The 25,485-nt window shown below is 47.2% G+C and overlaps 1 protein-coding gene across 1 annotated transcript in view; it reads left to right on the forward strand.

Moving 5' to 3' along the window:
• agrn (agrin) overlaps positions 1 to 25,485 on the forward strand; it is a 582,383-nt gene that overhangs the window by 316,879 nt on the left and 240,019 nt on the right. The window contains exon 3 of the mRNA XM_078238727.1: positions 16,155 to 16,202. Within this exon, the coding sequence (XP_078094853.1) occupies positions 16,155 to 16,202 (48 nt within the window). The remainder of the gene's footprint in view (positions 1 to 16,154; positions 16,203 to 25,485) is intronic.

Consider the following 25,485-nt stretch of genomic DNA (forward strand, 5'->3'; position numbering starts at 1 on the left):
ACATTAGATTTTACTAATTGGGATAGGCTTATTACCTGGAGTATCCAACAGCAAAGAGGGCAACTTTTATCCCTCCAGAGAATAAGTAATGTTAGGCATTGAGAACTGGGTTTAAAGACAGCATGGCTAATAAGCAAAGTGAAACCAGTCAACGGGAGGCTCTCCCCTTTGGGGAGATTTCGGGGGAATTTGATTTTTATTTACTGTTGTCACATGTATTGGGATACAGTGAAAAGTATTGTTTCTTGCGCGCTATACAGATAAAGCATACCGTTCACAGAGTACATGGGGGAGAAGGTAAGGAGAGGGTGCAGAATATAGTGTTGCAGTTACAGATAGGGTGAAATAGGAGTGCGAAGAGCTGGCATGGGCATGATGGGCTGAATGGCCATGTTCTGAATTGTAGGATTCGATGCCCTTCCCTCAGCTGCAGAAGACACATTGTGAAGATACGTGTGAAAACCCTGGTTGGCCACTCTTATGTGCCACAGCAAATAGTGAATTTCTACTTACACTCATGGTGACTGCTTGATTTCCGCACTGTGGATCTGGAGGCAGCCCCTGGAAGAATCTTTATGTAGGGAATGCTATTTTTTAAAGTTTATTTAGTAGTGTCACACGTAGGCTTACATTAACACTACAATGAAGTTACTGTGAAAGTCCCCGAGTCGCCACACTTTGGCACCTGTTCGGGTGCACTGAGGGAGAATTTAGCGTGGCCAATGCACCCGACCAGCAGGTCTTTTGGACTGTGGGAGGAAACCGGAGCACCCGGAGGAAACCCACGCAGACACGGGGAGAACGTGCAGACTCCGCACAGAGAGTAACCCAAGCCGGGAATTGAACCCGGGTCCCTGGTGCTGTGAGGCAGCAGCGCTAACCACCGTGCCGCACACCTTTTGGCGAAGTGGTTGGAAGTCAGTTTCCATCCTGTCATGAGCTGGTGTCTGGCTTGGGGTTACAGTCTAGAGTGGTGAGAAATTAATTACAGGGGAAGGGAATAAACAGCCGTCCTGTCGCATATAGTATTAAAGAGCACCAGTTTTCAGGAGCTTAGCTGCTCTATCTGAACCCATTCCAAATGGGGACATTTAGAAACTACTTCAAAGGTCTTCACTAGTTTTCTGATGTAGATCTGTCACTGTAGTCTTCAAAGGAATAATTGCAATATCATAAGAGCCAGAGGACACTTTATATGCAAATGTTATTCTTTTGAAGACAAGATTATTAAAAGGTTTTAATTAACGTCTTCACAAGCATCGACTGCAATATGGCGAGATTTAAGACAAATCTGTAATAATTAGGAAAGAAGTCTTTGATGATGGATTTGGTAACTAGCATTCCTGTTCGGAAATACATTGTCCCATTGGTGTGGTTGACCGATGTCAGGTTAAGATCAGGACACTTGTCCCCAGAGTGGGAGGGCTGAGGGGAGCCAGTTTCCCTTAATTACAATTTAGTAACTTGAAAGTCCGAGCATTCTGTTGGGTGACGTACCTGATTAGTTAGGATGCTGTCCATGGGGATGGCTAGCTGCATTGAGGATAACCATTTGGAAGAAAACTACTGATGGGTGCCCAATATCTGTGAAGCCCCAGCAAGTGGCACAGTGGTTAGCACTGCTGCCTCACAGCACCAAGGACCCGGGTTCAATTCCGACCTCGGGTGACTGTGTGGAGTTTGCACGTTCTCCCCGTGTCTGCGTGGGTTTTCTCCGGGTGCTCCGGTTTCCTCCCACAATCCAAAGATGTGTGGGTTGGGGGATTGGCCATGGTAAATTGCCCCCTAGTGTCCAACGTTGTGCAGGTTAGGTGGATTGGCCGTGCTAAATTGCCACTTAGCGTCAGGGGAATTAGCAGGGAAAATACGTGGGGCTATGGGGTTAGGATGGGATTGTTGTCAGTGCAGGCTCGATGGGCCGAATGGCACTGTAGGGGTTCTATGATTCTAAGTGTATCTCCTTCGGGAGAAGGGGTTAGGAAGCTGGGCGGCGAGAGAAGGAAAACTTGTGGCATGAAAGTAAAAGATTTAAGCACAGAATAATCTTCCCAGTTTTCATGCAGCATGCTGATGAATATATCAAGCCCGAATCTATAGTACAAGGTGACTTGGCTATTCATGATTGCTTCATAGCATGATTCTAAATCAAAGGACAGGACATTGACACTCAGGGGAGTCTCAGCATGCTGCAATACTCTACTCTTTGCTGACAGTGGGTGGGCTTGCCCTGAACCTTTTCAAGTTACTCAAAGATGGAAGGATTCATTGTTTAGACACGGGGTTTCTCACTGTTTACTGTACCTGCAATTAAGTTAAGTAGGTTCCTGGGACCTCGGAGCAGGGGAAGGCCATTCAGCCCTTCGAGCCTGCTCCACCATTCAATAAGAGCATGGCTGATCTGGTTGTGTCTCAACTTCACTTTCCTGACCCCATAACCCTTGACCCCCCCCCCCAATAACCCTTGACCCCCCACATCTGTCAAAAATCTATCGAACTCAGCCTTGAATACATTCAGTGCCCCATCCTCCACTGCTCTCTGGGGAAGAGAATTCCTCAGACTAATGACCTTCTGAGAAAAACAAAATCTGGTCACTTCTGTTGTAAAGGGAGACCTTTTTTCCTTAAACTGTGTCCCTGGTTCCAGTCTCTCCCACAAGAGGAGACATCCTCCCAGTATCCAATCAATCAAGTCCCGTCAGGGATGGCACGGTGGTTAGCGCTGCTGCCTCACAGCGCCAGTGACCTGGGTTCGATTCCTGGCTTGGGTCACTGTCTGTGTGGAGTCTGCACATTCTCCCTGTGTCTGCGTGGGTTTCCTCCGGGTGCACCGATTTCCTCCCACAGTCTGAAAGGCGTGCTGGTTAGGTGCATTTACCCAAACAGGCAGAGTGTGGCGACTAGGAGAATTTCACTGTAACTTCATTGCCTTACTTGTCACTTATAAATACACATTTTGCTTTTATCTTGTACGTTTCAATAAGGTCACCTCTTATTCTTCTAAACTCCAGTGGCTTATGGGCCTAATCTGTTCAACCTTTCCTCACAAAATAACCCCTTCATTCCAGGAATGAGTGGAGGGCACCTACTCCTGACTGCAAGTCCTGGGATTGGTGGAGTTATGAATTTGTAGATTCATAGATTATAGAAAGGATATTATTAAACTAGAAAGAGTGTAGAAAACGTTTATTAGGATGCTACCAGGACTTGATGGTTTGAGTTATAAGGAGAGGCTGGATAGACTGGCACTTTTTTTCCCTGGAGCGTAGGAGGCTTAGGGGTGATCTTACAGAGGTCTATAAAATAAGGAGGGGCATAGATCAGCTAGATAGTCAATATCTTTTCCTAAAGGTAGGGAAGTTGAAAACTAGAGGGCATAGGTTTAAGGTGAGAGGGGAGAGATACAAAACGGTCCAGAGGGGCAATTCTTTCACACACAGGGTGGTGAGTGTCTGGAACGAGCTGCCAGAGGTAGTAGTAGAGGCAAGTACAATTTTGTCTTTTAAAAAGCATTTAGACAGTTAAATGGGTAAGATGGGTATAGAGGGCTATGGGCCAAATGCAGGCAATTTGGACTAGCTTAGTGGTTAAAAAAAGGCCAGCAAAGACAAGTTGGGCCAAAAGGCCTGTTTCCATGCTGTAAACCTCTATGACTCTATAAGTTCCCCCTCAGCTTCTGCTCCCCTGTCTTCCACTGCCTCCAAATTCTGATGACACTTGTACCTAGCAGGACCAAACAAAATGATTGCAGCAAAGAGCATAAAAAGGTCCATTAGAAAGAACACCGATTCACACAAAGTTGCACAGTCCTTTCCCCCTCTGGACCTGAATAGTTTAGGGTGTGGTAGAATTTAAAATGGGAGGTTTTGCTATCAATACCGCGTTTAAAAGGTCAAGCGCAGAGTATTGTGTTGTTTTCCATTCAGGATTTTAATCTTCAATTCTGACCACCTCATTAAGGAAGTGGGAGGAGTTATTGAGGTCAGAATGGGGGGGATACTGAACTGACAACACCGGGTTAGATAGACATCAGAAAAATGACCCAAAGCTTGGATGAGACTTTTTTTTCAAGATGGCGGGAACAGTGGAAGAACTCAGAAGGATTTTGGATGGCACGGTGGCACAATGGTTAGCACTGCTGCCTCACAGTGCCAGGGACCCGGGTTCGATTCCCGGCTTGGGTCACTGATGTGTGGAGTCTGCACGTTTTCCCCGTGTCTGCGTGGGTTTCCTCCGGGTGCTCCGGTTTCCTCCCACAGTCCTAAGGTGTGCGGCTTAGGTGGATTGGCCGTGCTAAATTACCTCTTAGTGTCAGGAAGATTAGCAGGGTAAATGCATGGGGTTACGGGCATAGGGTCTGAGTGGGATTGTTGTCAGTGCAGGCTCGATGGGCCGAATGGTCTCCTCCCACACTGTGGGGATTCTATGATTCAGGGAAGGGGGTTCTGGAGAATTGAGCCTCATTGTTTGAAGACTGTGTTGGCAGTGGTGGTACACAGGAAGAGGACACAGAAGATCAGAGCAAGAGGACTGAAGGGTACGAGTACGGATGCATAGATAGGGTGGACAAGGTTATGAAGACCTTCAAGATGGGGACAAAGGGCTTCAACTTTGAACGCACAACCAACTGACTCAAGAGGCGAGAGCGGTAGCAGTCTCGCCTCTTGAGTCAGTAGGTTATGCGACCTAAAACCACTCCAGAAATCTGAGCACAAAACCCAGTTTGATATTTAAACGCAATGCTGAGGGAGTCCTGCGCTGTCGGATTTCCGTCTTTTGGGTGAAGCATGGAACCCAGTCCCCGTCTGCCACGTTCGGTGCACATTGAAGATCCCATGGCTTTACTTTGAGGAAAGGCGAGGGAATTCTCCCTGATGTCCTGCCAACAGTTACCCCTTAACCCACTTCACTAATCATCTGCCCGTCTACCTCGCTGTCGTTCGTGGAGCCTTGTTTCATACCAACTGGCAGCCACCTTTCCTACATTATGGGCGGCACGGTGGTTAGCACCGCTGTCTCACAGCGCCAGCGACCCGGGTTCAATTCCCGGCTTGGGTCACTGTCTGTTTGCACGTTCTCCCGGTATCTGTGTGGGTTTCCTCCGGGGTGCTCCAGTTTCCTCCCACAGTCCGAAAGACGTGCTGGTTAGGTGCACTGGCCATGCCAAATTCTTCCTCCGCGTACCCAAACAGGCGCCGGAGTTAGGTTCTCGGGGATTTTCATAGTAACTTCATTGCAGTGTTAACATAAGCCTACTTGTGACAATAAATAAACTTAATTAACTTAAACAATGATGGTAACTACACTTAGGACTCATACCTGATGCTAACTTCATCTGTTTTCCCCGCCACTGTTTAAACAAGTATATTTTTCAAAGAGTTACCAGGGAAGGGATGTTAATTGCCATTTTGTCGACTGTATCGTATTGAAGAGGCGAGTGGTTCTAAGATTCCCACTTCAAATCCAGGCCATTGGTAAATTGTGTGGATTAGCACGCACAGAGCTCACGTTTGTGGTGATGTAACTGAGACGGGCTGAAGTTTCCATCATCAACGAGATACCTGTACATTCATTGATGATCCCATGACTTAGTAACCAGTAAGAAGTCTCACAACACCAGGTTAAAGTCCAACAGGTTTGTTAACTAAATCTGTTGGACTTTAACCTGGTGTTGTGAGACTTCTTATTGTGTTCACCCCAGTCCAACGCCGGCATCTCCACATTAGTAACCAGTGCCATTGACATGCACTACCCAAAGGGTAGAGTTTGAGCTCAGCCTCATTCAACTGGGCTCTACAGCAGCTTCAGTTGCGTAAGGGTAGCACGGTGGCACAGTGGTTAGCACTGCTGTCTCACAGCTCCAGAGACCTGGGTTCAATTCCAGCCTCGGGTCACTGGCTGTGTGTGGACTTTGCCCATTCTCCCCGTGTCTGCATGGGTTTCTTCCGGTGCTCCAGTTTCCTCCCATGTGTGCGGGTTAAGCCATGCCCCTTACTGTCCAAAGATGTGTAGGTTAGATGGTAAATGTGTAGGGTTACAGGGATAGGGTGGGGGAGAGGGCCTGGTTAAGATACCCTGTCAGATACACAGTGTAGGCTTGATGGGACAAATGGCCTCATCTGCACTGTGGGGACTCTGTGATAAAGTGGGAATGTAGGAAGAAGCACTTTACATGGATAGTCTTATCCAGTGGCTTTTCAGGGAACCTCATGGACGTGCCCCACTGTGGTGTTATTTAAGCTTACATTTATTTATTCGTGTCACAGGTAGGCTTACATTAACACTGCAATGAAGTTACTCTGAAAATCTCCTCGTCGCCACACTCCAGCGCCTGTTCGGGCCAAATGCACCTTAACCCGCACATCTTTCAGACTGTGGGAGGAAACCGGAGCACCCGGAGGAAACCCACTCAGACATGGGGAGAACGTGCAGACTCCACACAGACAGTGACCCAAGCCGGGAATCGAACCCGGGTCCCTGGCGCTGTGAGGCAGCAGTGCTAACCACTGTGCCACCGTGCTGCCCAGTTATAGAATGTGCGGCTCATTTTTCAATCTCGTTGAATTTGTGCTGCAATAATTGAAGAGCATCGCTGTGATTTATGTCTTAAATATATGAGCGTGATGTAAAAAAAAACTGGTTAGGGGCAGATGATGATGAAATGGATTTAGAACGATATCTTTAGTACAATTATTGCTATCATTGAGTGAAAAGTGTAGAAAATCCCACAGCACATTTTTGACATAAAATCTATTATATCAAAGATCTGGGTGACTGCATTAAGTGCCTCAGCTTTAACGATGTTCCATTAGGAAGCCAGTTGGTCATTAAGTAGAATATAGGATCATTTTTTTCCCCCCCCATCACCTTTAACCTTCCTTATGTTCAAGGATACAATGTCAATTTTCTTAACCTCTTCACCTCCATATTGGATGAGTGCAAAAGTTTAGTACTGAAAGCAATTCGATTATTCCTGCATCCATTTTAAATGAATTTCCTGATTTCCCACCGTAGGAATGCCGATGGACTGCTTGGTGGCATCGTCTTTATTAAGTAGATCCCAATCTTTTTTGTTACTAATTTGTGGGACATTGGTGTCGCTGGCTGGCCAGCATTTATTGCCCACCCTTAGTTGACCGCGGGCAGTTGAGAGTCAACCACATTGCTATGGCTCTGGAGTCACATGTAGGCCAGACGGGGTAAGAATGGCAGATTTCCTTCCTTAAAGGACATTAGTGAACCAGATGGGTTTTTCCAACAATCGACAATGGTTTCATGGTCATCAGTAGATTCCTAATTCAGGATATTTTTTATTGAATTCAAATTCCATCATTTAGCCGTGACGGGATTCGAATCCGGATCCCCTGAACATTAGTTGAGTTTCTAGATTAAGAGTCGAGCAATTATATCACTAGGCCATCACCTAATTCCGGATTAATTTTTATTGAATTCAAATTCCACCACTTGCCATGATGGGATTCGAACCCACGTCCCCAGAACATTAGTTGAGTTTCTGAATTAATAGTCTAGTGATAATACCATTAGGTCATCACCTTCCCATTGACATCTGACACTGGCCGCCAAGGTATAGACTACCTAGAATACATGCAATTTTAGCAGCATGTTGTAGTCCAGAGCTCTAACTGGCTTTAACTTTCTTTTTATTCATTTGTGGGACATGAGTGTCGCTGGCTTCAATCCAATGGTTGGGACCAAGCATTCATCCCACATTTAAATCTAGGTTAACATTATTTAGTGACAGGAGTTCCACTAATGTCAATAATAATTGTCAATAATAAAATAAAATCATGCATTTATACAGCATCTTTCATGAGCTGAAGATGCCCCAAAGCGCTTTACAACCAGTTAAGTATTTTTGAAGTGTAATGTAAGAAATGTCGCACCCATTCTTTTGCACAGCAAGATCCCACAAAGAGCAATGCATTAAACACCTGATACTCCCAAGTAATGTCGGTTAAGGGATAACTATTGGCCAGGACACTGGGTAGAACTTCCCCTGTGCTTTTCTGAAAGGAATCTTTCATATCCACGCTTTGCTTTAATGTCTAACGCAAAAAATGGCACCTCCGGCAGTGCGGCACTCCTGCAGTGTTGCACTGAAACGTCAAACTAGGGTGGGATTTTCCACACACACCCCTCCCCATGGTGTGTTTTGTGGTGGTAGAGGAGACTTGGATTGGCACTGCCACCGCAGCAGGGGTTTGCTCTCGGCAGGACTGGAATATCCCACCGACGGGAATGGCCTGCCCTACATTTTATGCTCCTGTCTCCAGAGTGGAACTTGAAGCCTCTGATTCAGCAAAGAGTGCTATCACACAGAACAAATGAACAAGGCCAAAGGCTTTATTTGGGGTAGATTGAGGAATGTCAATCTGAGACTGAGTAGACTGGGGCTATACTCACTGGAATTTAGAAGAATGAGGGGAGATCTTTAGAAACATATGAAATTATGAAGGAAATAGATAACATAGAAGCAGGGAGGTTGTTTCCACAGGCTGGTAAAACTAGAACGAGGGGGCATGGTCTCAAAATAAGCAGGAGCAGATTTAGGACTGAGTTGAGGAGGAACTTCTTCACCCAAAGGGTTGTGAATCTGTGGAATTCCCCGCCCAGTGAAGCAGTTGAGGCGACCTCATTGAATGTTTTTAAGGCAAAGATTTTTGAACAGGAAAGGAATTAAGGGTTATGGTGAGTGGGCGGTAAGTGGAGCTGAGTCCACGAAAAGATCAGCCATGATCTTATTGAATGGCGGAGCAGGCCCAGGGGACCAAATGGCCTATTCCTGTTCTTATTTCTTATGTTCTTAGGTCAAATTCTCAAATATAATATCAGTGAGTGCACTTTTAAACTTGCCTTGCACATTGCATTAGTTTCTCAGTTTGAACCTTTTTCATGCCCTTGTTCTCTGATGGATAACAGACCCAATTCTTCTTCAGTCCCCAGCCTGAAGGTAGATCTGACGCACGGTATCACAGCCTCTGCCACAGATGCGACAAGGAGGCAGGTCCCACATCCACCCTCGTCAGAATGAGAATCGAACCCTGTGCTGTTGACACCATTCTGATCTATACCAGCCCTCCTGCCAATGGCAGGGTGGCAGAATGGTTAGCACTGCTGCCTCAGCGCCAGGGACCTGGGTTCAATTTCTGGCTTGGGTTACTGTCTGTGTGGAGTTTGCACGTTCTCCCCGTGTCTGCGTGGGTTTCCTCCAGATGCTCCGGTTTCCTCCCACAGTCCGAAAGACATGCTGGTTAGATGCATTGGCCATGCTAAATTCTCCCTCAGTGTACCCGAACAGGCGCCGGAGTGTGGCGACTAGGGGATTTTCACAGTAATTTCATTGCAGTGTTAATGTAAGCCTGCTTGTGATACTAATAAAAACATTTTTAAACTGAGTCAGCCGGTCCCCCGAGGAGTCTGAGTTGCTGTAGCAACAGACTGTCTACCTGCATGTTGTAGTGTGGAGCTATGAACGGTGATGGAGGGGGCTCCAATTTATTTCCAATAAGCAGGAATCTTTCCTGCTCTTACCGCCTGCCACTGGCGTGTGTTGGAACGATTTACAGGCTGCCTTACAATGCTGTGGTCATCAATTCCTGGAGGGGACTTGAACCTGGAGCTTCTGACTTCCCCTGCCCACAGTATAAGAGACCTCCAATCTAGAGCCAGTTATAAGAGAGCAAGTACAGAGGGCTGACCTTCTGCATGTACATCAGTGGAATAAGATGGCTAGCATCTGACAACAATGCCTGAGCTCTCCATTTTATGAGTCTATGAATGCCCCAGTCCCTTGTAAATGCTGTTGCTGCTCATTGAGTCTTAAGGTGGAATTTTGCCATCCCGCCTGCCAGGGAAATCGTCGCGGGCGGGATACGGACCATGAAAAGGTCCGTTGACTTCGGGCGGGATTTTCCAGACTTGGGGTGAGTGCGGCCAACAAACCTTGCCCATCGAGTTCATGCAGTGCTGAAGGAGACCATTTGGCCCATCAAGCCTGCATTGATAACAGTCCCACCCATGCCCTATCCCTTGTAACCCCACATATTTACACTGCTTTTCACGGTAACTTCATTGCAGTGTTAATGTAAGCCTATTTGTGACGCTAATAAATAAACTTTAAACGAAGGGGCAATTTAACTTGACCAATCAACCGAAGCCGCACATCCTTGGAGTGTGGGAGGAAGCTGGAGCACCCGAAGGAAACCCACGCAGACACGGGGAGAACATGCAAACTCCACACAGACAGTGACCCGAGGAAGAATTGAACCATCTCCAATTAGTGGCACTCCACAAATGGAAGATTTTTTTTTTAGTTATATCCAATCAAAAACCAAATTGGTCCAATCAAAGTCCCTACAAGAGAGACATTACAGATCCAAGCTGACAAGACAGGGTCCATACTTCCTGTCTTGGACTCGATCAACAAGATCCAAGCTGATAGGAGCAGGCATTATACCCACTTCAGTGCTTGATTTGAGTGGCATCCTAGCCAAAAAACCAAGATGGTGTTTTTTAAAAATTGCTTCAAATTAAGCCTCAGCGTAACCTCATTGACTTCTATCAAGTGTAAGATCAAAAACTACACTTGATCTTAGCCAAAGTGCCGAGAAATGGAAGATTACCTTTAAGGAATTTGTATTGTACTTGTTGTATTGCATAACTTATACCTTGTGCCTTTTACCAACTCACGATTTCCCAACATACTTCATAGTGCAATAGGTACTTTTAATGTGTCCCTGTTCTAATGTATCTACTGTATCTATGTGAACTCAACTCACTGGAATTTTCTATGGCCACTTGGCCTGAATGGGCTGAAAGCAATTTACTGCGGATGCTGGAATCTGAAACCAAAAGAGAAAACGCTGGAAAATCTCAGCAGGTCTGGCAGCACCTGTGAGGAGAGAAAAGAGCTGATGTTTCGAGTCCAGATGAAATCATAGAAACCCTACAGTGCAGAAGGAGGCCATTCGGCCCATTGAGTCTGCACCGACCACAATCCCACCCAGGCCCTACCCCCGTATATTTACCCGCTAATCCCTCTAACCTACACATCTCAGGACACTAAGGGGCAATTTGAGCATGGCCAATCAACCGAACCCGCACATCTTTGGACTGTGGGAGGAAACCGGAGCACCCGGAGGAAACCCACGCAGACAATGTGCAAACTCCACACAGACAGTGACCCAAGCTGGGAATCAAACCCAGGTCCCTGGAGCTGTGAAGCAGCAGTGCTAACCACTGTGCTACCGTGCCGCCCGACCCGTTGTCAAAGCTTTGACCCGTTGTCAAAGCTAAAAGGCATAGAAAGTGGGAGATATTTATACTGCAGGGTGAGGGAATGAAAGATGAGTCATAGCCACAGAAACCAGGGGAAAAGGCTGCTAATGGCTGTCCACAGAGAGAATAAAGGGTGTGAATGGCCAAACGGCAGAGAAGCTGTAAGCTGTGTCAGATGAAGATGTTGGGGGAGGGGAGGGGGGGTGGGGAAAGATGGGGCAGAGGTAAAATTTAGAAAAGGGGGAGCAAAGGGAGAGAAAAGGTAAGGGAAGGGGGATAAAGTGGGGGGAAGAAAAATGTAGAAAGACAGTATAGAAATAAAAGGTAGAGAGCAGTAAAAAAAATTAAATAAAATAGAATGAAAACAAAGGGGGTGGAGGTGGGGTGGAGCAAATCATCCGAAGTTGTTGAATTTGATGTTGAGACCGGAAGGCTGTAAAGTGCTGAGCCGGAAGATGAGATGATGTCCCTCCAGTTTGCGTTGAGCTTCACTGGAACATTGCAGCAGGCCAAGGACAGACATGTGGGCGTGGGCTGTCAGTCTTTTGGCTGTTGTGAGTGCAGCTCCGACCTAGTTGAGGGGTAGTGTAGGAATTTATGAAACTCCAAATGAAATCTTCCAGCGCTACAAAGGTATTTGGCTGCAAGAACCCCCAAACTGGAAGAGCTCAATGAGGATGTCAAGGGTGAGGTGGTTGGAGGAACTAATTCGCACAGGAGCACGCAAAGTAAATATGCTTCTGAATAATTCCCATCGTTTTCAGCTTGTGTTTTATTATTTATAATTGTTTCATATGTTAATGAGTTACCATAGCAATGTGAATTTCCTTTCAGAAAGCATTTGCCTCAGCTTTTCAGCGAGCCTGAATCAAATACTTTTCATCTGCACCAGAAATGTAAACAAGGAGTGACCGTTTATTAAACTGGGTGCGGGGTTCTGGCCTCTGCTAATGAACAAGGAGAAAGAGCTGGCGATGGCTGGTTGGATTTTCTTTTCCCAGCTCCCCCCACCCCCCCCCTCACTCTTTCCTCTTGCCTTCCATCCCTTTTCACTCCCCTCTTTTCGCCTCATCTCTGTCCTCTAAAGAATCCGACTCTTGCTGGGGACAGCCTCGCTGGTGTCAATGCTCTTTGAATGCTTGCTTGAAGTGGCCATTCTTCACACATGAGTGAGTGTTGGCGAGTTGTTCAACCATTTTGGGGACCACTTTATTATTTGATCTTTTCCTAATTGTTTAGAAAGGGGGAGGGGCTCAGAAACTGTGACTGATTCTACCCTCCCCGCCCCCATCCTCAGCCCCAATGTTACTGCGACCAATCGTTGCGTTTCATTGGTGTTCCAGCTGAGATCAACTCAGAACAGTGTTTGAACCCGGAACTGTTCTTATATCTTTGCCTTGTAGGGTGGCACGTTGTAGGGTAGTTAGCGCTGCTGCCTTACAGCGCCAGGGTCCTGGGTTCGATTCCCAGCTTGGGTCACTGTCTGTGTGGAGTTTGCACATTCTCCCCGCGTCTGCGTGGGTTTCCTCCGGGTGCTCTGGTTTCCTCCCACAGTTCAAAGATGTGCGGGTTAGGTGGATTGACCGTGCTAAATTGCCCCTGAGTGTCAGGGGGACTAGCTAGGGTAAATAGGTGGGGTTGTGCCTGGATGGGAGTGTGGTCGGTGCAGACTCGGTGGGCCAAATGGCCTCATTTTGCATTGTAGGATTCTATGATTCTATTTGTGCAACTCTAGTTGACAGTGAATTTACCCCACCAAACCTGCTGCGCCCAGAATATATCCTGACGGATCCTTGTGGCCTATCTCTGTTTCATTGCTGTGCCTTGAGAGAGATGGGGTGGATTTACTGCCCACCCCCTGGGGGGGTTGACATTTAATCCAATGGGAGAGTGAAAGGTGGGGCTCACCATCTTCCCGCCTCCACCCTGATCTAAGGCGGATGTGGGAAGGCCCTTACACTGCCTTCCAACTAATGCCCATTGAAGGGCCTCATCCCAACACCATTGGTACTAACCCAATGGCAGGCATATTTGCTTATAGCCTTTCAGGGCGGTCCTCATTCAAAGATACTCATCGCCTGATCGAGGGACCCAGCCAGGGGAAGGGGAGTTTTCTGGGAGTCACCACCCCCTCCACCCCTCCTTCCCCCAGGACCCTCTTGCCACCATCACTCACCTGAACCTGGGTCCAAACTCAATCTGAAATCAGTATAAAGGCAAAATACTGCGGATGCTGGAATCTGAAACAGAAATTGCTGGAAAATCTCAGCAGGTCTGACAGCATCTGTGGAGAGAGAATAGAGCCAACGCTTCAAGTCTGGATGACTCTCCTTCTTTGGGTGGATGTAGTACTGGTAGAAGCCACAGCAACCCAGTGGAGCTGCTGAGTACAGAAGAACTGTCAGCTTCTGATTGGCTGGCACATCTTTTCAGTTGATCTACCGCCCCTGAGATCCTTAATTCCCGGGAAGGCCTCCCTCTGACCAGTGCCTAAGTGGCCCTAATTTGCCGGCGTTCCGTAAAAGAAATGGCACAGGACTACGGCTGGTTCTCCAGTTGGCCGGCAAAACCAGGTTGGCTTCCATTAAATTCAGCTCATAGTTTCTCACCTACTTTGCAACATCCACGCATAGATTTATAAATAACATTTCCTTAGGATCTCTCATAATTCTGGGCATTCCAAAGTGTTTTACAGCTAGTGAATTATTTTTTTAGGTATAGTTGCTGTTGTAATGTCGAGAACACAATGGCCAGTTGACACACAAGCTCCCAAAGACCACCATGCGATCAATGGCCAGATAATCTGAAAAGTGAGGGGTAATTATTGGCCTGGACACCAGAGGAAATGCTCCTGTTCTTCTTTGAAAGGTGCCAAGGGTCTTCAACAACCACTCGAGAAGACACATAGGCCTGGCGACTAATGCCTCACCTGAAAGACGGTACCTCCAACAGTGCAGCATTACCCTCGTATTGGCACTGGGACTATCAGCCTAGATTTTATGCTCTCAAGTCCCTGAAGTGAGTCTTGGCCCCACAACCTTCTGACTCAGTGTGAGAGCTTTGATTTGATTTGATTTATTATTATCACATGTATTGGGACGCAGTGAAAAGTATTGTTTCTTGCGCGCTATACAGACAAGGCATACCATTCATAGAGTACATAGAGAAGTAAAAGAGAGGGTGCAGAATGTAGTTTTAAGTGTAGACAAAGTCAATGGATGGGAAGCTGGTTTGCGTGGTGGACTGGGCTTCATTCACAACTCTTTGTAGTTTCTTGTGGTCTTGGTCAGAGCAGGAGCCGTGCCAAGTTGTGATACCAAAAGAGAAAACGCTGGAAAATCTCAGCAGGTCTGGGCAGCATCTGTAAGGAGAGAAAAGAGCCGACGTTTCGAGTCCAGATGGCCCTTTGTCAAATCTCAGCAGGTCTGACAGCATCTGTGGCAGCTTTGTCAAAGCTTTGACAAAGGGTCATCTGGACTCAAAACGTCAGCTCTTTTCTCTCCTTACAGATGCTGCCCAGACCTGCTGAGATTTTCCAGCATTTTCTCCTTTGGTTTCAGATTCCAGCATCCGCAGTAATTTGCTTTTACCAAGCTGTGATACAACCGGAAAGGAAGCTCTCTATGGTGCATCTGTAAAATTAGTGAGAGTTGTAGCGGAGAGTCGTAGCTACCCATGGATCCGCAGGGATTCAAAGGCTGTGGTTGGCACTCCTGTTTATTGGCCAGTTACCTCTGCTGGAAAGTGTGTGGTTGTCGACTGAGACAAGGTTAGGTGCACTGGATAGTAATTCTGTTAACATCCATTGTCTACGTTCAAATGTGAAGAATAAGCAGTTGGATAACCCGTGCTTCTCGAACACCATTGTTGCAAGTCATCAATGTGGGTGTCCAATCAAAGAGGCTTCCCAAGCCTTGGTGCTCCTCCTTCTGAATGGTTGTTGGTAGTTACGATTTTAATTTTACCAAGAAATACACATCCAGGGGTTGTAATGAAATCTTGAGATGTGACTGGTGTGACGGTTTCCATACATCTATTCAACAAATCATAGAATCACAGAAACCCTACAGTGCAGATGGAGGCCATTTGGCCCATCAAGTCTGCACCAACGACAGGGCATCCTACCCTGGCCCTGTCCCCATAACCCCACACTTTTACCCCATTAATCTCCCTAACCAACACATCTTGGGACGCTAAGGGGCAATATAGCATGGCCAATCCACCTAGCCTGCACATCTTGGGACATTAAGGGGCAATTTAGCATGGCCAATCCACTTAACCTGCACATCTTGGGACACCAAGGGGCAACTTAGCATGGCCAATCCACCTATTCTGCACATCTTGGGACACTAAGGGGCAATTTCGCATGGCCAATCCACCTAACCTGTACATCTTGGAATGCTAAGGGGCAGTTTAGCATGGCCAATCCATTTAATCTGCACATCGTGGGACACAAAGGGGCAATTTAGCAAGGCCAATCCACCTATCCTGCACATCTTTGGACTGTAGAGGAAGCTGGATCACCCGGAGCACATTCACACTGACACAGGGAGAACGTGCAAACTCCGCACAGACAGTCGCCCAAGGCCGGAATTGAACCTGGGCCCTTGGCGCTGTGAGGCAGCAGTGCTAACCGCTGGTTGACTGATGTTTATTGCAAAGATTAATGGAAAAAAATCACACTAAAGGATCTATAAATTCTCAGGGAGTGATGTTAATCATTTTCTTGCTCTGGGCTAAGTGTTGAAATTCTTCCCACTTGAATCCTCTCTGGGCCTCGGGTCCGATGTTGTCTCTGGTACTTCTTGGTGACGTCGATTGGCTCGTAACCTTTCGCTGTTTTTCCCATTCATTTCCAGATAAACCTATGATCAAGTTCACCCCGGCTCCTCCGACATCGCAGGATGGTAAGTGACCGCTTCTTGGAGTTTGAAAGGAACGCAGTCGCAGGTGAAAGAATTTGAAATGAGACGCTGTGCTTGGAGATGGAGCGCTTGAACCTAGCTTGGCTGGAATTTAAGAATAACTGTGAGCCTGTAATCATGCAGAAATGGAACTGATTCACAGAATGTGGTCCTCAAAGTATTGTTAAAAAACCCTGAAGCTGCCTGCAATAAGCACAGTTAAGCTGGCTTACTCACGCAGCAGCAAGCTATCTCCCATTAATTCAGATCCTTTTTTTACAAAAAATAATCCGCAATCTATTACCACTCCACTGCTCCTGAAGCCACTGGGTGGAGTTCCATGCTGAATGAGGGTGTGGGGCGAGAGACCATAAGATATGGGAGTAGAATTAGGCCATTCGGCCCATCGAGTCTGCTCTGCCATTCAATCATGGCTGATAAGTTTCTCAACCCCATTCTCCCGCCTTTTCCCCATAACCTTTGATGCCTTTAATCAATCAAGAACCTATCTATCTCTGTCTTAAATCCTCAGTGACCCGGCCTTCACAGCCTTCTGCGGCAATGAATTCCGCAGATTCGCCACCCTCTGGCTGAAGAAATTCCTCCCCCTCTCGGTTCTACAGGATCGTCCCTTTATTCTGAGGCTGTGCCCTCGGATCCCAGTCTCTCCCACTGATGGAAACATCTTCCCCACGTCCACTCTATCCAGTCCTTCATTATTCTGTAAGTTTCAATGAGATCCCCTCTCTCCTCGTCCCCCAACCCATCCATCCTCCTAAACTCCATCAAATACAGACCCAGAGTCCTCAGACGCTCCTTGTTCATCAGGATTTTCGTTCCCGGGATCATTCCCGTGAACCTCCTCTGGACCCTCTCCGAGGCAGCACACCCTTCCTTAAGATATGGGGCCCAAAATTGCTCACAGAATTCTAAATGTGCTCTCTTATAAAGCCTCAGCAGTATATCCCTGCTTTTGCATTCTAGTCTTCTCAAAATGAATGCTAACATTGCATTTGCCTTCCTAACTACCCACTCAACCTGCAAGTTAACCTTAAGAGAATCCTGAACTAGCACTCTCAAATGGGGCCCAGGAGAGGCAGTAGGGCCCATTGGCCAGTGCAGGAAGCAATGTCAAGTCCCCGACTTTGGGACAGAAATGCTCAATTGTCCCAGCAGGAAGCCCTGGATCCCATATTCCTTTTCTCTACTTGTGCTGCCTTCTTCAGCTATTAATACACACTCACCCCCAGATCTCTATGTTCCTGTGACCTCCCCTTTAGAATTTCACTTTTTGTTAAATGTCAGTCGACTCTTGTTTTCTAAATTCACCTATTGTCAAATCGAAAAGCACTGGATATGTGGTCAATTTGAGATTACATACCTGGTGGGGTGTGGCAACATGTATGTTGTAGTCTGGAGCTATGGACAGTGATGGTGGAGGCTCCAATTTCCTTTCCACCACACGGCTGATCAGGACTCTCTCCCAATCTCACCCGCCTGCCCTTGGCGTGTGTTGAAAGGATTTTTGCAGGTTGACACTCAAACCAGCTTGGCTCTGTTATGAGCTCACCTCCCTCGGCCATCAAATCCCGGGGTGGGACTCGAACCCGGAGCTTCTGCCTCAGAGGCAGGGACGCGACCCACTGCGCCACAAGAGCCCTTGTGGGCAATGTAACTCCTGCAACATTGGACTCGTGCTAATCTCCAGATCCTCAGAAGCGGCTAAGTATGGCAGACAATTACCCGGAGAGGATTTCTTCAAAGTCTCCAGTAGATTTTGCATGAAGGATGTTGAAAGATGGATTCCATCCGTGATGGGTGGAAAATCACTGTGCCGGAGATTACTCAATGGATGGGATTTTCCGGCCGGAAATTCCCTCCCGAGGTCAATGGACCTTTGCGTGATCCACCCCCGCCCATGACAATTCCTGTCGCAGACGGGATGAGAAAATTCTGCCCTATATTCCTGCTCACTGTTCCAAACCAAGTGGTACATATTGTTAAAAAGCTGCAGTTGTACTTTTTATCATTTGTTCCTTCCTGACATCATCCTAAAATTGTGTAATAGAATCATAGAATCCCTACAGTGCAGAAGGAGGCCATTCAGCCCATCGAGCCTGCACCAACCATAATTCCAACCAGGCCCCATCCCCATAACCCCACATATTTACCCTGCTGAACCCCTGACACCAGGGTCAATTTAACACGGCCAATCCACCTAACCCGCACATCTTTGGACTGTGGGAGGAAACCGGAGCACCCGGAGGAAACCCACGCAGACACGGGGAGAATGTGCAAACTCCACGCGGACAGTGACTCGGGGTCGGAATCAAACCTGGGCCCCTGGCGCCTGTGAGACAGCAGCGCTAACCACTGTGCCACCGTGCCATGAAACAGAGGGTAGCATGGTGACACAGGGGTTATCACAGCTACAGGGACCCGGGATCGATTCCCGGCTTGGGTCACTGTGTGGAGTTTGCACATTCTCTACGTATCTGCGTAGGGTTTCCTCCGGGTGCTCCTGTTTCCTCCCACAGTCCAAAGATGTGCGGGTTAGGTGGATTGGCCATGCTAAATTTTCCCTTAGTGTCCCAAGATTAGGTGGATTAGCAATAGCAAATGTGTGGGGTTACAGGGATAGGGCGGAGGAGAGAGCCTGGGTAAGATACTCTGTCAGAGAGTAGCACAGACCCGGTGCAGATTCAATGGGCCAAATGACCTCTTCTGCACTGTAGGGGTTCCAAGATTCTATGATGCTGGAAAAACTCAGCAGGTCTGGCAGCGTCAGTGGAGAGAGAAACAGAGGTCATGTTTTGTTTCCTTTCGGCTCTTGGGAACTGAAGAAAGGGAGAATGTGTTAGATATTAAAGTGTAGCTGTGAGAGATTGCAACAAGATATAGCAACTTTAAGTACAAAAGGCCATTGGGGCCTGGTGTGGGAAGGGGAGGTTTGCATTGCAGCAATACATGTATGGGATATTTTTATAGAAAGGGGTTTATCATGGATGAGAAAGATCACAATCTAAAGTTGCAGAACTCAATATTGAGTCCCAAGGACTGCAGCGTGCCCAATTGGAAGATGAGATACTGTTTTCCCAGCTTACTCTGAGCTTCACTGGAGCATTGCAGCAGTGATGTGGAGATGCCGGCGTTGGACTGGGGTGAACACGGTAAGACGTCTCACAACACCAGGTTAAAGCCCAACAGGTTTATTTGGTAGCAAATACCATAAGCTTTCGGAGCACTGCTCCTTCGTCAGATGGAGTTCCACTCCATCTGACGAAGGAGCAGTGCTCCGAAAGCTTATGGTATTTGCTACCAAATAAACCTGTTGGGCTTTAACCTGGTGTTGTGAGACTTCTTACCGCATTGCAGCAGGCCAACGATGACGTGCGCATGAGAGCAAGGTGCTGAATTCAAATGGCACGCAACAGGAAAGTTAAGGTCATGCTAATTAAGACGCATGAGTTTGATCCAGTGCAACGTTCTGTGACTTTTACACTTACTGCATGTCACCAAACCTGTGGCCCAGGTCCGGCAGTATGACCTGAAAGATGTGGAGTGACAGTGATCCCAGTTACCTTGTCCATTGAAAAATGCATCGATAGCACCAGCTTACTGCACATTTAACATTGTGAAACATGCCAAAGAGTTATCAAACAGAATTTGACTTTGAGCCACAGAAAGGGATGTTAGAATATGTTACCAAAGTAATGGTGGAAGAGTTAAAGATGATAGGGAGAGAGGGTTGGGGAGGGAGTTCCCAAACGTAAATTCCAGGCAGTTGACTATCTGTCATCTTTGAGGTCTATCAGCCAAACAATGTCCATAGAACCGTAGAATCCCTTTAGTGCAGAAGGAGGCCATTCATCCCATCGATTCAGCACTGACTCTGAAAGAGCATCCACCCAAACCTTTCCTCTGCAATATCCCCATAACCCTGTGCGTTTACTGTGGCTAATCCCTCTAATCTACACATCTTTTGACACCAATGGGCAATTTAGCAATGGGCCGCCCACCTAACCTGCTTACCATTGGATTGTGTGAGGAAACCAGAGCATCCGGAGGAAACCCACGCAGACACGGGGGAGAATGTGCAAACTCCAGACAGACATGATGTGGAGTTGCTGGCATTGGACTGGGGTAAACACAGTAAGTAGTCTCACAACACCAGGCTAAAGTCCAACAGGTTTATTTGGTAGCACGAGCTTTCAGAGCATTGCCCCTTCATCACTAACCTGATGAAGGGGCAATCAAGTCACTCATATAGCACAATGCTGTAATCACTCACCTGATGAAGGGGCAACGCTCTGAAAGCTTGTGCTACCAAATAAACCTGTTGGACTTTTACCTGGTGTTGTGAGACTACTTACTGTGTCCACACAGACAGTCGCCCAAGGCCGGAATTGAACCCGGGTCCCTGGCGCTGTGAGGCAGCAGTGCTAACCATTGTGCAACCGTGCCTCCCTGGGTCATCTTTAATATGTACTTGCATCTGATCTATATAACCCTCTATTCTGACGGATGAGAACACCATTTTAGTACTGGAATTGGGCAAGTGGGCAAAAAGTGTAGGTTCAGTGGCACCTGTCACAGGAAGATCAGAGCCAGTTCTGCGATTCTGATCTCAAATGTCAATTTGGGTCATAATTTCCAATACCCACTTTGAACAATCTTGACTTTGAACACCACAATGTTGTGATACAGTTCCTCCGGCATATTATTAGGCAGATTAAAGTGTTGTTTTATCACTCAAAGCAATTATTAGCAATATTGGAACGCAGCCAGCTAAGTTTTGCTGCGCATTTCCTTCCTGTTTTCATTTATTTTAGTAATGTGACAGAAATGCGCCTTTTTTTTTTGTAAATTGTTTTTTGTGCGACTTGTAATTATAAAGGGATTAAGATAAGTTGGCCCACCATTATAAATGAATCACAGCTGCAACATTACTTGAGCATTGTCTCTGGCCCATTACTGTGAAAGACCAAATTTAATAATTAATGTCGATAATGCAATTCTTAGTTAATTGAATTCAAGGAACCTTTTCATGTGTCTTACGGGGGGGGGGGGTGTTTGTTTATTGGTCTGCCACTCTGGAGTTGGAAGGTGACAGGATTGGAGACGGGTTTAACCTTTTTGCAAATCCGGACTCAATCCCGCTTTGAGATTTAAGAGCAAGTTGCGAAACGGAAGTGCTGGCTAAGTTCGGAATAAACAGAAGCTGCGTTTGAAATGAAGTTGCAAGTGCCACGAAGCATCTGTGTTTTGTATTTCTACATAAAGCAAACACTGGGCAAATCAGAGAGAAAAGACAGTGTTTGCGTGATGTGGCTTTTTCCGTGGGACGTGGAAGATATATCAGGCTTTGTTGTCCTGAGGCAAATGTTTCGTGAGGGAATGTTTTTTTCACCCCCCCCTTGTTTGGAAGTTAAACACACCAAACTCTCCCCCCACAATCATTTACTCGAACCAGCCTCCCATCCATTGACTCCGTCTACTCTTCCCCCTCGGGAAAGCAGCCAGCATAATCAAGGACCCCACCCACCCCAGACATTCTCTCTTCCACCTTCTTCCGTTGGGAAAAAGATACAAAAGTCTGAGGTCACGTACCAACCGACACAAGAACAGCTTCTTCCCTGCTGCTGTCAGACTTTGGAATGGACCTACCTTGCATTAAGTTGAACTTTCTCTACACCCTAGCTATGACTGTAATACTACATTTCTGCACTCTCTCTTTTCCTTCTCTATGAACGGTATGCTTTGTCTGTATAGTGCGCAAGAAATAATACTTTTCACTGTATACTAATACATGTGACAATAATAAATCAAATCAAATCGATCCCGTTATCCAAAGTTTTTAAAGTTTATTTATCAGTGCCACAAGTAGGCTTACATTAACACTGCAATGAAGTTACTGTGAAAATCCCCGAGTCGCCACACTCCGGAGCCTGTTCGGGGACACTGAGGGAGAATTTAGCATGGCCAATGCACCTAACCAGCATGTCTTTCGGATAGTGGGAGGAAACCGGAGCGCCCGGAAGAAACCCACGCAGACACGGGGAGAACGTGCAGACTCCGCACAGACAGTGACCCAAGTGGGAATCGAACCCATGTCTCTGGCCCTGTGAGGCAGCAGAGCTAACCACTTTACCACCAATCTTTTCACCCGGACAATCAAAACCCTCTAACATTTTGTTCGAATTATTATTTTCCCCAGGTTTCTTTTTCTTCAATTACGTTTTTAACCACAGGCATAAATTCCTCCCCCCGCCCCCCCCTCTCCAACATTTTCATTCCAACAGGGGCAGAATATTACAGTAACCCACTGGCGGATTTGATTTGATTTATTATTGTCACATGTATTAACATACAGTGAAAAGTATTGTTTGTGGCATGCTATAAAGACAAAGCATACCGTTCATAGAATACATAGGGGAGGAGGAAAGGAGAGAGTGCAGAATGTAGTGTTACAGTCACAGCTAGGATGTAGAGAAAGATCAGCTTAATGCAAGGTAGGTCCATTCAAACATCTGATGGCAGCAGGGAAGAAGCTGTTCTTGAGTCGGTTGGTATGTGATCTCAGACTTTTGTATCTGTTTCCTAATGGAAAATGTTGGAAGACCATAAGACTTAGGAGCAGAATTAGTCTGCTCCACCATTCAATCATGGCTGATATCTTTCTCATCCCCATTCTCATATTTTCCCCATAACCCCTGATCCCCTTATTAATTAAGAACTGATCTATCTCTGTCTTAAAGACACTCAATGACCTGGCCTCCACAGCCTTCTGCGGCAAAGAGTTCCACAGATTCACCACTCTCTGGCTGAAGAAATTCCTCCTCATCTCTGTTTTAAAGGATTGTCCCTTCAGCCTGAGATTGTGCCCTCTGGTTCTAGTTTTTCCTACCAGTGGAAATATCCTCCCCACGTCCACTCTATCCAGGCCTCGCAGTATCCTGTAAGTTTCAATAAGATCCCCCCCTCATCCTTCTAAACTCCGAGTACAGACCCAGAGGCCTCAACCGTTCCTCACACAACAAGCTTTTCATTCCAGTGATCATTCTTGTGAACCTCCTCTGGACCCTTTCCAAGGCCCAGCACATCCTTCCTTAGAGTGGGCCCAAAACTGCTCACAATACTCCAAACGAGGTCTGAAGAGAGTGTGTCCAGGGCGCGCGGGGTCCTTGGTTATGTTGGCTGCTTTGCTGGCAGAGGTGGGGTAAAATTCTGCCTCCCTCAAAGGACCTGTTTCTCCCTGCCCCCACCACGTAAGATTTGCACCCAGGCTCTCCAACAAACTTCCACCAGGCCTTGCTTCCCCTCCCTCAGTGCGAGAGCCCCCCCACCCAGCACTAACCAGGTCTTGGACCCCAGGATTGAGGATTGGCTGTAGTCCCAGGCCTGGCCACTCCTGCAGTGACTACTGGCCAACTGGATTGGCCGACAACTCTCCGAGACAGGACCTCTGCTCGAGTGAGCGGTGGGTCGGGGGGAGGGGGGGGCCGGACTGACACTCCACGGAGCATTAATTAAATGGCTGCTGTGTCGTGATCCAGGGGGATGCATTCCCCACCGACTGTTGGTGTGGGTGGGATGTGAAGCCGCACCATCCTGCTGCAGGTATCCTTGCGTTGAGAGTGGGACATTGCCGCTTTCCCCGATCCCCTTGGGCAGTAAATGTTGTTACAGCTCATTACTCAGTGGGGGGTTTTCTTCGTTTTCGCGTTTCCGATCAGTGGGTTTGGATGGCGTGTTGTTAAACGCCACGCAGCCGATCGATGCCGCTCGCGCCCGAGCTGTGCTCTGGGGAGTGAGTGACAGGGGCACAGATCTGCACCAGCGCTGTGATTTCAGACACCCGCTGAGAGCAGCAATCGGAGAGCGAGCATTTTCCCCCATCGGGGAAGGAAAAAAAAACACCATCCAACCAGCTGTCTCTTTTAATAGGCTCCTTTCAGTTACAGCGCAGCTGCCTCCTGACAGCAGAATCTTTGTACCTTCTGCTGAAGAGCTAGAAACAGAGAGAGAAAGAGAAAAGTCTTGCATTTATGTAGCGCTTTTCATCACCATTGTATATCGTAAAGCGCTTTACAGCCAATGAAGTAGCGCCACTCTCGAAAAATAGGAAGTGTAGCAGCCAATTTGCATAAAATAACCTCTAACAAACAGCAATGTGACCGGGTGACCTTTCTCAGCACTGCTGGGTTTGAGGGATGAATATTGGCCAGGATGGTGAGGGAAAAACCATCTTCCTCAAAATCATATCATGGAATCTTTTATGTCCACCCCAGCAGGCTGATGGTCACCTCCGACAGTGCAGCACCTCTTCAGTACAGTGCTGGGGTGCCAGCCTAGGTTTTGATGCTCATTTCCGTGAGTGGGGCTTGAACCCTCTCCCCCTGCGCCCCCAAGAGTGTAAGTTGACCCTTACAGGGCTAAATGACAGCCTAGGGAGTCTTGGGTGAAGGGTCAAAGACTCACATGTTGTAGTGAGGTTGTGAAGTAGCATAGATCAACAAGAGCGAGCACCGTAAAATCCCCTTTCCGATTGTGTACTGAATGCTACATTGTGCAGGTTAACTGGACACTTGTCTCATTGCCGATTGCGGGAGCTTTTTGTGCACTATGACAGCGACTACATTTTGAAAGTGTAGGAAATGGAAAGCATCATGCTAGAGCAGTTGGTGACAGCTTGCATTTACATAGCACCTTCCGTATCCTCAGGGCGTTGGTAAGCACTTTATAGCCAACGACAACTAGGTCACGGAAACCACAAACGAGCTAAATGACCGGTTCATGGGTTTTGGTGGTGTTCATTGAGAGATGAATGTTGGCCAGGACGTCAGGAAAATTTATGTAGACGATGGCGCAAATGTGATGTTGCCCACTTTGGCAGAAAGAATATTATTTAAATGGAGAGAGCCTGCAGCGTACTGCAGTCGGGATGGATCTGAGCATCCTTATGCATCAGTCACAAAGGTTAGTGTGCAGGTACAGCAAGTGATTAGGAAGGCAAATGGAATTTTGGTTTTCATTGCAAGTGCAATGGGATGTGAAAGTAGGGAAGTCCTATTTAAACTCGAAAGGGCATTGGTATGACTGCACCCAGAGTACGGGCGGCACGGTGGCACAGTGGTTAGCACTGCTGCCTCACAGCACCAGGGACCTGGGTTCGATTCCAGCCTCGGGTCACTGTCTGTGCAGAGTCTGCACTTTCTCCCCGTGTCTGCGTGGGTTTCCGCCGGGTGCTCCGGTTTCCTCTCACAGACCGAAAGACATGCTGGTT

This window comes from Mustelus asterias, chromosome 22 (assembly GCF_964213995.1).
Source record: "Mustelus asterias chromosome 22, sMusAst1.hap1.1, whole genome shotgun sequence".
In the NCBI taxonomy this organism is placed as follows: Eukaryota; Metazoa; Chordata; class Chondrichthyes; order Carcharhiniformes; family Triakidae; genus Mustelus; species Mustelus asterias.